At 51.1% G+C, this 13,560-nt stretch overlaps 1 protein-coding gene across 1 annotated transcript in view; it reads left to right on the top strand.

Moving 5' to 3' along the window:
* EFR3B (EFR3 homolog B) overlaps positions 1–13,560 on the top strand; it is a 79,722-nt gene that overhangs the window by 60,590 nt on the left and 5,572 nt on the right. The window contains exons 11-21 of the mRNA XM_011356619.2: positions 1,223–1,334; positions 1,728–1,779; positions 4,151–4,323; positions 4,761–4,836; positions 5,318–5,479; positions 6,632–6,763; positions 8,108–8,175; positions 8,929–9,056; positions 9,794–9,885; positions 11,926–11,974; positions 13,017–13,143. Of these exons, the coding sequence (XP_011354921.1) occupies positions 1,223–1,334; positions 1,728–1,779; positions 4,151–4,323; positions 4,761–4,836; positions 5,318–5,479; positions 6,632–6,763; positions 8,108–8,175; positions 8,929–9,056; positions 9,794–9,885; positions 11,926–11,974; positions 13,017–13,143 (1,171 nt within the window). The remainder of the gene's footprint in view (positions 1–1,222; positions 1,335–1,727; positions 1,780–4,150; positions 4,324–4,760; positions 4,837–5,317; positions 5,480–6,631; positions 6,764–8,107; positions 8,176–8,928; positions 9,057–9,793; positions 9,886–11,925; positions 11,975–13,016; positions 13,144–13,560) is intronic.

The following is a 13,560-nucleotide window of genomic DNA, read 5'->3' as shown; positions in this document are numbered from 1 at the left end:
CAACAGCCGCAGCGCGGCCACGGTGCGGGCGGGCATCGTGGAAGTCCTGTCGGAAGCCGCGGTCATCGCCGCCACCGGCTCCGTGGGTAAGGGGGCCCTGAAAGGAGTGGGGCTGGGAACCCCTCAAGGACAAAGAAGTGCCCTTGGCAGGAGGCCGCCTTCCCCTGCCAGAAAACGGCAAGGCACCGTAGGGAGGTGTCGGAACAGGTTTTCCGCAGGGGGAAGGTGGGGGCAGAGGAAGCCCCCGGTCGGAAGTGGGCCTAGGCTCCCCGGGCAACGCAGGGCAGGGGGGAGTGAACGAGGGGTGCCAGCCCCGGACTTAGGGTCTCCCCGCGCTCTGCACTCAGGGCCCACGGTGCTGGAGATGTTCAACACTCTGCTGCGGCAGCTGCGGCTCAGCATCGACTACGCGCTGACCGGGAGCTACGACGGGGCGGTCAGCCTGGGCACCAAGATCATCAAGGAGCACGAAGAGCGCATGTTCCAGGAGGCTGTCATCAAGACCATAGGTGCTGGGCCCGGGGAGGGGAGGGGAGGGGCGTGGCCCGAGGGGGTGTGGCCCCGGGATGGGCCCACAGGTCATCGGTCCAGCCTGGACTACTTCAGATCGAAGGCTAAGACAGGCAAACTCGTCCTGTGCCCCGGGCTCCACTAGGCCTGCTTGATGTTTCCACGTTTGAGCCATGAATGAGAGGTGGGGAGTGAGAAAATGAAAAGAAAGAGGAAAGCGAGAAAGCCGTGGAGAAAACGTGTAGGCACATGGTCGTGGTAGAGAACGCTAAGGCCACCAGCACGGAAGGACTCACCACGTGCAGAGCTTTCGTGTCCTGGTGCCATTGGAGCTTCCCCCCAGCTTTGAGAAGCAGGCAGGGCAGGAATGATCCCCAGTTCACAGATGAAGGCACTGAGGTCCAGAGGTATGACTTACCCGAGGTCACCCAGCAGAGCAGCTGGTGACAGAGCCTAGATGGGCGCTAGAGGCTGCTGCCCTGGTCCCGGGGCACAGCGTTCTCCATCCCAGAGACCTTAGCCACCGGCTCAGGAATGACCAGTGGGAGAACTGGAGCCTGGACGAGTCCTCTCCCTCTGGATCTTAATTTTCCCTCCAGAGAAGCAGCCCACACTCCCGCAGCAGTTTGTTCAGCTGAAGGGCTGAGCTGAAAGACCCTAGCAGCTGGTGGCCTCACCTGGGCCAACTCTCGCCACCATCTTTTTCCCACAGGCTCCTTTGCCAGCACGCTGCCCACTTATCAGCGCTCCGAGGTCATCCTCTTCATCATGAGCAAGGTCCCACTGCCTTCCCTGCATCACCCCATGGAGACAGGGAGGACAGGGTGAGTCCACCACGCCTTCCTCCCGCTGCCTCCTCTCCCAGCCCAGGTTCCACGCAGCTGCCCCTTCCCGTGATTCCAGCTCGCTCCTGTCTCTGCCGTGACTTTGCCGGTTCTGCCCTCGCTTCTCTCGTTCTACTCTCAAATCCCTCAGAAGCCTCAGAGAGGCCCTTGGATCCTACAGGGATTCCTCGGGCTGCCCCGCCAATAACTAACTCCCATGTTGGGGGGAGCCAATAATTCCCTAGTCTGCTTCCTGGCCCTGGAGGTCACTGTCCTGGATAACCCAACAAGATAAGACTCCTGGAGCATCCACTTACGAGGGAGAATGATGCAGGCAGTGCGGGGTCCCTGCCCAGACCACCATCCTGGTGAGTATGTATGTTTCTGCTACAGGGAGAATAGGAACCGGCTGACCCAGATTATGCTGCTGAAATCCCTCCTTCAGGTGAGCCCCTTCAGGTGAGCCCCATTCCCGCTCTGCCTCTGCAGGAGGCAGCTCCTTCCAAGACCAAGGGCTGTTTACAACCTACAGTTGTGCAGGTTGCACACTGCGCAAATATGCTCAGCAAAAGGGGTGAGTAGGGGACTGAGATATATCCTGTGTTCCACTCACCAGCCAGGCTGGGCCCCCACAGAGCTGGGTCATTCAGAGCAGTGGGGTGCCAGTTTCTAATTTTCACAAAGGTTCCCCGCCAGCTACTAGTAGTCGCTCTAACATTGGCTCCTGACCTCTCTCCCCTCCAGGGACCTCCCAGGTCCTTCCCCACTTTGTCTCTCTCTGGGCACTCGTGCTCACCTCCGTCTCCCCGCCACCATCTTTCTCTTTGTCACTGTATTACATTCCTTTTCTTTACATCTTCGCAGCCATCACTGGAGTCTAGATTCATTGTTCTTGAATGCCATTCCCATGACCAACTTGTTAAAATATAGAGATTCCCTAGAACAGAAGTCCTCAACCTTTTAGGCACCAGGGACTGGTGCTCCTATGAGAATCTAATGCCTGATGATCCAAGGTGGAGCTGAGGCGGTGATGCTAGCGCTGGGGAGCGGCTGCAAATACAGATGAAGCTTTGTTTGCTCACCTGTCGCTCACCTCCTGCTGTGAGGCCTGGTCCCTAACAGGCCACGGACCAGTACCGGTCTGCTCTGCGGCCCAGGGGCTGGGGACCCCTGCCCTAGAGAATCTGAACTGTCAGTCTGAGTGGGGTCTGGAATCCATAATTGTTAACCAGCTCCCCAGATATTCTTATGCATAACCCTGGCCTCAACTCTGGACCTCACAACTGGATTATTCTCCTGGTCACTCTTATTTCCACCTCTCTTCATCTATCGTAAATGCAGCCACAAAAAGAATTTTCTAGAAATGCTGTTCCCCACATATTGCTTCTTGTCAAAGAGTAGGTCTCAATTTCCAGTCGATGTACATCCAGATTTCATACAGGCAGACCTCAGAGATATTGCGGGTTCAGTCCCAGACTACTTCAATAAAGTGAATATCACAATAAAGCGAGTCACACAAATGTTTTGGTTTCCCAGTGCCTGTAAAAGTTATGTGTACACTACACTGTAGCCTGTTAAGCGTGCAATAGCATTATGTCTACAAACTAATGCACATCTCTTAATTAAAAAAATACTTTATTGCTAAAAAAATGTTAACCATCATCTGAGCCTGAAGTGAGTCATAATCTTTTTGCTAATGGAGGGTCTTACCTTCAATTTGTTAAAAAAGCAATATTTGCCAAGGGCAGTGATATGAGGTATGCCCATACTTCTCAGACTGATGTTGGAAGGTCCCCAACCCCCTATCCCTCCCTAGACTCCCACATCCCATCCCCTCAGCTCGCCTCTGTTCTAGCCACGCCAGTCTGCACAGCCCCTCACTCCCACACATGCCTTCCCCGCCCTCTCCCCAACGCACGCCGTTCATGTCACTCTATTTTTATAAATGCTTTTTGTGCTGACACTGCCCACATCTGGTTACCTCCTTGATCTATGTATTCCTGCCATTTCTTTGCTGAGTTTACCCTCATTAATTTGTACCTGGCATCTTATTAAGGTGACAGTTTGAGGCACACTCAAATACATCCCCCTTCAGTAAACATTGATGTTTACTGTTGATGGTACCGGGCTTAGCTAGATCCTCCAGGGCTAGCTGAAGCATCAAAGACATTGTTTTGCAATATGGACTTGACAGTAAATATATCTTGCTGCTTTTGATTGCTTTGACATCACGTGTGCTGTGTCTATGCCAACTGACTTTAATCAGAAGACCCCCTTCGTGGCCACGCTAGACGAGATGTAACCGAATGCTGTGTGTGCTCTTTGCTGGTTACCGTGGGGCTCTGATTCCTCAGCCCAGCTGTAAGTTCTTCCACTGTCTCTCCATTTCTTCGTCACTGTCCACACTTTTAGTGAAGCATTTTGTTCACAGTGCGAGCTCATCAGTTGTGCCCTGACAGATTGGAACGTGAGTTCAGAGGTTCCCCGACTCCCGCTCCCCTCTAGTGCTCATCCTTGCTTGCTTTTAACCACTTAGTAGTGTTCCTAAACACTGGCCCCATCTACCCACATGTCTACTGAGCAGAGCTGAGGAGGTCATCTAGGCAGATGTTGGCGTGGTCAAAAAAGTTGCCCGAGGCACCCAGGGCTCAGGGTGGGGCTCGACTGAGGAATGCGGCCCCAGGGGAGCTGGACTGGGAGATGGCAAGAGAGGATGGATGCCTCAGACCCAACCTCTGCCCGCCGCGCCTCTACCTCCTCACTGCACCGGAGCGGGGCAGCGTCCCTGAGCACGGCCATCCTGGGCTCTCTCACAGGTGTCCACAGGTTTCCAGTGCAACAACATGATGTCAGCCCTGCCCAGCAACTTCCTTGACCGCCTTCTCTCCACCGCCCTCATGGAGGACTCAGAGATCCGTCTCTTCGTTCTAGAGATTCTCATCAGTTTCATTGATCGTCATGGCAACCGCCACAAATTCTCTTCCATCAGGTGAACTTGGGGACCTCCCCCCCACCGTGAACGCGCGATGAGAGAAGACTCCCGATCGAGCCACACATGCAGGCGGGAGGGCGATTCAGATTCTCCCACCAGAGAACTCATCGCGGACGTTGATCCTGGGGTCCTGTGAGGGGAGAAGCGACTGAAAGGGCACTTGACCAGGGGGGAGACGGGAGCGGGTTGGAGATTGAAGAGATAAAGAGCAGGTAGTAAAGGGAGTTTTCAGGTGGGGGGGGGAGAGAATAATCTAGAACAATGTTTAAGAAAAAGGGACAGGAACTAGAGAACCTGGGGGGAAAAAGAATGGGCTCAAGGGGCGCTGGAGGCTTTGATACAACTAATGACATTGGGATAAAGCCCAGGCACACCGCGTGAGCTCTGACTGGCCTCACACAAGGGCTAAGGTGGCCCCTCGTGTCCCATTCCAGTACCCTCAGTGACATCTCTGTCTTGAAACTGAAAGTGGACAAGTGCTCCCGGCAGGACACCGTCTTCATGAAAAAGGTTAGCAAATGTGATCTCAAAATACAGCGAACCCCGGGTGGGCCAAGCCTTCTGAACTCTGACCTTCCAGTTCCCAAGTCACTGTGGACCACTGCCCCTGAGCCTGCCTCCTCCCTCTTTGACTATGTTTAGTCTGGATGAGCAGCCGACCCCTCTGCGGGGTGGGTCAAGCCCCCAGGGTCATATTCATCACCGAGGCCAGAGTGAGGACCAGGGCCAGTTACTGTTCCGCTCCTAAGACTGGATCTGGGCAACAGCTTTTGTTGCTGGCCGGACTGGCCCCAAGCTTCCCTGAACATGCACTCCCTCGCATGCTCGCTTCCACTGGGGTCTGCTTTAAAGGCATCCTCTCCCTGAGGGTGGGAGGTGGGATACACACAGCTGTCCCACCCGCTTCGGATGGCTCTTTCTATTCTCCTTGCCTCTCCTGTCCCCACCCTGCCCACTGCGGCCTCGTCCCCACCCTCGTCCCCATCTCCAGCACTCCCAGCAGCTCTACAGACACATCTACCTGAGCTGTAAGGAGGAAACGAACATCCAGAAGCACTACGAGGCGCTGTACAGCTTGCTGGCGCTGACCAGCATCGAGCTAGCCAACGAGGAGGTGGTGGTAGACCTCATCCGCCTGGTGCTGGCTGTTCAGGTGGGGCCTGGTGCGGGCAGGACATAGGGTTTGGGATGGGGGAGAGCACCTGTTTTGGCCAAGCACCAATGAGAGGACTGAGTAGCAACAACTTCGCACTTGTTTTGGAGCCCAGGAATTTTGCATCCTTGGTTGGCCATTCCTCCGTGAAGACCAGAAACCATGGAGAACCACCAAAGGATGCTTAATTCATGGCTTTGGCCCATTCTCAGGCTGAAGGAAACCCTGGGAGCTGGGTCATTCAAAAACACTTCTTAACCCCTAGTGTTTTAAGTCTCTCAAAGAGTCTGAATGGGACTCCAAGGACTGCCACAAGGGTACTCATAAGCCCAGAGTCACCCCAAGACAAATCATCTGGTTCCCAAGCCTGGCTGTGCTTCAGAATCTCCTTAAGCACTTATTAAAAATACATACTGCCAGTTCCTTCCCTGAGTCTGGGGCCTGTAGATTTAGCCATCCTCTGTTGTGACTCTAAGGCAGCCAGAGTGACACAACATAGGGCTTTAGACTTTTAAGGTCTGCCCGGGTAGAAGTATACTCCCAAGGATGCTAGACATCGGGGTACCCCCTTCCGACCTCAAAGATGAGGGTCTCGGGTTCCTAAAGTAAGGTTATGGTCACAAACCTGGAAATCGGTAATGAAGCATCTTAGGCCACCTGCTTGGCCATGCTAAATCCACAAGACCACCCAGATGCTGTGATTGTCTTCATTCTGGAATTTGAGATTCCTTTTTATCCCAATCCCCTGGTTACTCCCACGACTTTCTCAGTCCAACGTGTGAACCCAACCTATGAAGCCAATCCAGTCCTCCGAGAATCATCCACGGTCTGTAGTGAAGAAAACAGCGTCCTTGGGCGTAACGATGAGGGTTTGAACAGTCAAAGCCACTAAAGCTGGAACTGCAAAGTGTGGGATTGAGGTCATCGCCTCTCTACTCGAGTACTTATGAGCCGCCAGCTCATGGATTGTTCTAGGGGCCATTCACTTCAGCTTTAATAAGGATGACTTCAGTCTTCCAGGAAATTCGGAGGCGAGTGCTGAAAAAGGCTTAGTCTAGAGCAGTGAGCCATCTCTGAAGAAGGTTGGGGAGAGGTTGGATGAAGGGTGGCACACCAGGATAGTTTGTCAAAAGCCCCTCTGTGTTGCCACAGGACTTGGCCCAGGTCAATGAAGAGAACCTGCCTGTGTATAACCGCTGTGCCCTCTACGCGCTGGGCGCGGCCTACCTGAACCTCATCAGCCAGCTCACGACGGTGCCTGCCTTTTGCCAGCATATCCACGAGGTTGGTGTGTGTCCTCGGGACCCGGAGAGCTCAGGAAGCCCTCAACTTGGGGTTGCTCCAGAACTTTTTCTTAATCGCATGAGCCCTGTTCTTAGTCTAGGCATTGAAGAAAGGGGTGAGGTAAGAACCAGTAATAGTGAGAAGTTACTAGAAGCAGCATTTCCTCCTGTGTGAGGTGACATACCAGGGCGGGCTGGGCACAGGCAGCATCCTAGACCCCTTCCTCACCTGCTACCTGCCCCTTTCTACTTCTTGCCCTTCTGTGCTACCCACCCCCTTTCTGGAAGTGTGTATACACACACACGCACACACGCGCGCGCGAGCACACACACACACACACACACACACCCCTCGGGTCACATGGGACTAAAGCTACATCAAGAAGTTTCTGTTATGAAAATTTTCAAATAGCACAAAAGCAACGTGAGTAGGACAGAGAACATCCGTATGCTATCATGCAGATGAAACAGTTAGGAAGATTTTTCCATATTTGCTTCATCTATCTCCCTTTTCTTTTCCTTTGTTGAAATATTTTAAAATAAATTTCAGTCATCATTTCGTTTCACCCCTACAAATAGCAGTATGCGTGTCTAAAAAAGTATAGACCCCTTCCTACGTGATTCCCATGCAATTAGCATACCTAATTAAATTATCAATAATATCTTGTACTACCTGATGCCCAGTCTACAATCAGACGTTCTCAGGATGGTGCTATGTCAATGTGCCAGAGGCCACCCCAAGCAAGGCAAGACCTTCCCTGTCTCTGGGATGACAACAAGAGTTCAGAAAAGGCAATGCCCAGACATCTTCTCCCTGTAAAACAGCATCATTGCTTACTCCCCTCCTGCACATACCCGCCTGCCAACTATCCTCCCACTTCTCATCATCTTAATGACATTCACCTTTCTTGTCAAAAATGTACAAAGGAGACTGAGGGAAACGCCCCATGTCATTGTCCTCGGGATGTGTTTGCAATGCACCTAGGTTTGGGGAAGGCTGCGACCTATGCTCCCTTTTTCATGTTTAAAGAGAAAACAGGAATAGGTCACAGGAGCAAGAAAGTATCTCTTGGGAGCTAAGTCTCCTGTATTTGGAGGACACTTAATGCATATGTGTCACTGGGCATAGCTTGAGCAGACCACCTGGACTTCTCAGGCTGCTCTGAGGGTCACCGTTGGTCTGAGTTTCTCTCACAGAAGCCCAGTCGTAGGGTGCTCTGCCAAGGAGTTTGTGGGAGCGAGGAAAGGCTGAGAGGGGCGGGAGCTCTTTCATTTGCCTGTTCGGAGCTCCCAGCTCCCGCTCGCCGCTAATCCCAGAGCTTATGCGATTCTTCCCACATTTCAGGTGATAGAGACCAGGAAGAAAGAGGCTCCATACATGCTCCCTGAAGACGTGTTTGTGGAGAGGCCCAGGTGAGGAGCGTACCTGGGACATGGTCCAGGGTACCCAAGGCAGCTGAGTAAGAAGGTGGGAGGTCTGAGTCTGGGGGCTTAGGCTTCCAAGAGCTCTAGGACTGAAAGTGGACCCTGCCTGTGGCCCAGAAGTTCTGGGTCAAGTTCGATCCCATCGCATGACCGAAATCCATGCCTTGAACCATCTCAGGGTATTGTGCTGTAGAGTGTGAGATGCCACCTCTGGGAGCTTCAGCTCGAGCCCTGAAATGCATCCAGCAGGAGTGAGTCGTTCCTGACAAGAGACTGCCATCATCCAAGTGACATTCTCAGGCTGTAGTCTGTGGGCCAGTATAACCTCAGCATCAGAAGGACTCAGGGAAAAGATATTCTGTAAAAACAAAATGTTCAGCCAGAGGGGATGGCTTTGTAAATAAATGGCCCATCCACATAGCAGATAACTAGTAGCCTATCTGCAGTGGTTTGGAAGAATAGTTAATGTGAAATATCCAGTACATACTATGTGTATAAAATATGTCACAGAACAGGAATGGGAGATGTTTATGTGTGTGCGTAAATGTATGTGACTGAAAGATTCTGCACACAATGTAAATGTGATAATCCCTGGAAAGAGGGACTGTGGGTGATTATTTTTCCTTTGGCTTCTCTGTCATTTCGTGTAATGAACGTTACTTTTATAGTAAGGAAAGTCGTTAGGAAATCATCCTGGTTACCCACAGTTCTCCCTTGCCTCCTTCCTCCTCTGTCTTCCAGGCTGTCTCAGAATCTTGACGGAGTGGTGGTTGAGTTCCTCTTCCGCCAGAGCAAGATCAGTGAGGTCCTGGGGGGCAGTGGCTACAATTCAGACCGGCTAGGCCTGCCCTACATCCCTCAGCTGACAGGTACGAGCTCTACTCAAGGATTTCCAAGTCTGCCTCTGGCTTTTCTTGGCCAGGTAAGGGCCCGAGTGTAAGGGACTTCGGTTGCCTTCCGTGGATTTTCACACAAGAGCTGAAAGACACAGTGGAAATCCATGATGAGATCCTGTGGCCTTCCTCGCCTCGCTCCTCCGTGCAGCGTCCCTGGGAATGACTGGCCCGTGAGATCGCCTGGGTGGGAGGGGCCCCATTGTGCCAGACAGAATCAGAATCAGAGACCCAGTTCTCTGTGATTTACTTCCTGAAAAATCTTAGACAAATCTCTTGGCATCTCTGAGTCTCAGTTTCCTTTACTGTAAAATAGGGATATTGATAGTACCTGCCTTCGAGGGTTGATGGGAGAGGTGCATGAAATAATGAAGGCAAATGCACATAGTAAATGCTACACAAATGACAGCCATCAGTTGCTGTGAGCAGATGACATTTACTCGAGTTGAGATATGCTTTCTGGTCATGAGCAGCTTCTTTGCTCTCATCAGTGATTTCAAAATCTTAGCCCTAAAGAGAAGAAGGCACTACCCTAAGGTGGGCAGAGAAGGCCCGCAGCCTTCCGTCAACTCCAGCTGTAGCCTCCGTGTGCACTGAGCCCTCAGAAGATTGTGGACCAGGCAAAGGCACAGAGCCCGGGAGATGGAACTGAGGGTATGATCCTGGCTCTCGCTCCCAGGGCCGGGAACCCTAGCTTCTGGCTTCTTCCCCAGATGAGGATCGTTTATCCAAGAGGAAGAGCATCGGAGAAACCATCTCCCTGCAGGTGGAGGTGGAATCCAGGAACAGCCCTGAGAAGGAGGAGGTGAGTGTCCTAGTGAAGCCCAGTGTCCCCAAGGGAGGGGACCTGCTCCTGCCTCCTGTGCGGTCAGACACTGCATGCTCCAGGCCCCCCTAACTGCACATCTGCTTTAAGGATGCATGGAAAGTAAATTTCTCAAGGAAGTCCTGTTTTCTTACTGACTCTCTTCATATATATCATAGACAATTCCATCTGGAAAAATTATTTGTATCCATCCTCCGCCCACCCGCACCCAGCCACACACACACACTCCCCCTGAGGATGTCATAAAAATTACTCTTGAAAGACTTGTCCTTTCCCACTCAGGATGGAGGCAGACAGGCTCCATGTTGGACATTGGAAGACCTAATGGGAGAGATGAGAGTGAGAACAGCTTCCATGGTGTTTCATCCAGAAATACCAATAAAGATGCTTTTTTAAAAGAGAAAGCTACAGCTCAAAGATCGATCCCTCTCTCTTCTCTTGAGGGCTGCAAATATCTAATTTCTGTTCAAATTAACATACGATATCTCCCCTGCCATTATTTCTCCTACCTCAGAAAATAAAGCAGATGTACCCACGAGTAAGGGAGAATAAGGAAGCATAGTGGAAATACCAAATTTACTGCGTCAAATGAGAAAGAAATGGGGGGAGGGGCGGGGAGGAGAGCGAAGGAGTCCTCGGGGAGCTGAAGCCACCAGATGCAGTGCCCTTATTTGTAGTGATGTCTGCTAGTATGGAATCCCACATCTGAATCAGCCTTCCTCTCCACCTCTGCTCCCGCGAATCCCCTGTTCTTCCATGCCCAGCTCGCGTTCCATCCTCCATAAACCTCTCTCTACCTTCCCTTGCCCAGTGTCCAGCCTTTTCTTCGTCGCCACCACACGGTTCCCTAGCACCTCGCATGTGGATATCTGATGTCGGTCGGTGCTGACAGCGGATGGGTAGATGGAGGGATGTACAGAGGGTGACTCCTCAGAGTGAATGATAGCTCAGCACAACTCTCTCTTGCCTATAATTCCTCTGCTAACACGTTTTGCCGTTCCCACTGAGTGATAGCCAAGAGTCCTGCACAGAGTCAGTGCTCTCTTAATATTTGTTGAATGACTTTATCCCATAGCCTACGTCTCTGCCCTTTCCTACTCAAACAAGCGTTTACTGAATGCCAAACAAATCAAACAGTGTACAGCTCAATGGATTTTTACAAAAAGAATGTACCCGTGCAGTCACACCCAGATCAGGGAATAGAACAGTGTCATTGCCCAAGAGCCCCGCCTCTGCACCCCCTCCCCAGAGGAGCCACTAGTCTGACGGTGTCACATCTTGAACTCTTTATCAATGAAGTTATTTACTCCTGTGTCTGTTTCTTTCAATTAACATTTATTTAAGTGATAGAATATGTGTAAATCGTGGGTCTTGCCTCAAGGAGCTCGTAGTCTAGTGAGGATTCTTGGAATTTAGTCCAAACTCCTTCACTATTTTCAGCATCTGAGGTAAAGCCACACATCTATGGAGCACTCTTCTATTATTATTATTATTATTATTTTCCACCTCCTTTTATAGGCTCTGCAGATCCTAAGATCTCTGGAAATCATAAGACTGAGCTCCTATGACCCAGGTCCTTGGACCAACCTCAGCATTTCTTACCTTTATTTAATACTCAAATCACCTTGGTGGATAACTGAACATCATAAGTTTTCAAAAATGTTATTCAGTTCTTGAAATCTGCATTTGAAATTATATTTCCCAACTGCCTCCTCTTACTTCCAATATTTTAGGTTCGCGGAAGATTTTTTTGAATGACACAGTGTTTTCCTCCCACCTGGCTTAGTGGGACGAAGTGGGGAGGGAGGGGACAGTGAGTTCTTTTAGGGGAGACTCTAATGAGGAATCAGCCTCCCCACCTCCATCTCACCACCCTCGGGGACCCCGGTGAGAAGGTGGGTATCCCGAGGGAGTTTCTGCCCGTCAGGACATTCTTCTAAGCGGTAAAGGGGCTGCCACCTCCCTTCTGTCCCCTCCCCCACTTAACCTTTCTGAACGCTTCTGTCCCCTCTCCCTCAGCGAGTGCCGGCTGAGGAGATCACCTATGAGACGCTAAAGAAGGCCATAGGTGAGTGGAAAGCAAGCGACTCCGATGGAGGGGAGGGCGGAGCTGGGTCCTGGGAGGCCAGCAGGTATGTGCAGCGCCACCTGCTGCCCTCCAGAGGGTGATTTGGCACAGATGTGAGGGCAGAGGCTGGTGGCTTCCTCTAAACCCATCACAACTACGAAGCTACAATTGAAAGTCCCGCTGTCCTGGTGGGGATTATTAAATGTAGTCCACTGAGAGTTGCAGCCAGTCAGGTATAAAGCAATTTTGTATAACTATTTTGACTATTTTGGGGTAGAATGTGATACAAAAGAACAAATTGACCAATAAAAGATATTAAGAACAAATCATATTTTTATTTAATAATGACAGTAGATTTTAAATGCAGTATTACTTCTTCTGTCTGAATTATTGGGCAATGAAATATTTTGAATAAGAGAATTTTTCTCATAACCAGTGATGAATTATGCCATCAAATGCCAAACCTTTTTTATTTTTGTTGTCATTGGTGGTACTCTTTCTGAACGTACATACTTTCTGCCTTCCTAAACAGAGTATGATGGACATATTCGAGACCCCCCTTTTTTTGCCAACTTATTTTGGATACCAAGAAGAATATGTAGAAGTCTTAAACTAAATGACCTCAGACTGCCCTGCCATAAGGATTCTGCATTGGTTTTTGTGGTCCTATCTGGATTTTCCACTGTCGATGTCCCTTTTTAAATTACCCCCAGAGCACTTCTTGTTCCAAGAACTTCTGGCCAAGAGGCCCAGTGGCAATGTAGCTCCTTGCAGCTTCAAAAGCCCAGCTTAAGGGTCCACTTAACCATTTCCCAATCCCTTACATAAGAAAGGGAGCTGGGTCCTCAGGCAACATGGGGACAAGGTCTAGCCCTCCGGGGGCCAAGCGGTGGCACCACACCCTCCATGCCACCGCACCCTGCTCATCAGCAGAGGGAGAGCCCGGGCCGCAGCCCCAGACAGAGCTCCCTAGCGGGGGCTGCCCAACTCTCCACATCAGCGGGGCGGGACCTACGGGCTGACCGGGCTTTCTGTGCTGCAGTGGACAGCGTGGCAGTCGAGGAGCAGGAGCGTGAGCGGCGGCGGCAGGTAGTGGAGAAGTTCCAGAAGGCTCCCTTTGAGGAGATCGCAGCGCACTGTGGGGCCCGGGTAAGTGAGGCATGGCAGGGGTGAGTCCTCGGGGATTAAACAGGCCCTGGATCTGGGTCCAGGGCAGGACTGAGTCTCTAGGAGATTGCGACACTTTTGTCACCCAGAAATTAGGGTTTAGGTGCCAATAATGCCAGGGCACCACATTGTTTCCCCGTGAACCAAAAGCCTTGGCTTTTAGCCACATGCTCCTCCAGATCTCACAACTTTCATATAAGAAAGAATCCTGATCTCAGGAGCTCCTGTGTCAAACAGACAGATCATAATAATTATAATCATAATAGCAAGTACATAAATGGCTCTGTGGACCAGAGCACCTTACATTTTTAGTGAGTTTTATTCTTATGACAACTCCGTGAGGTTGACACCATTATGATCATCACATTACGCAGTGATGGAGGAGGCAAAGGAAAGAGGGCCCATGTTTAACAGAACCC

The sequence above is a fragment of the Pteropus vampyrus genome, unplaced genomic scaffold, assembly GCF_000151845.1.
Source record: "Pteropus vampyrus isolate Shadow unplaced genomic scaffold, Pvam_2.0 Scaffold28, whole genome shotgun sequence".
Lineage (NCBI taxonomy): Eukaryota > Metazoa > Chordata > Mammalia > Chiroptera > Pteropodidae > Pteropus > Pteropus vampyrus.
Note: the sequence above shows the minus strand (reverse complement) of the source record. Positions and strands in the feature narration are given on the sequence as shown.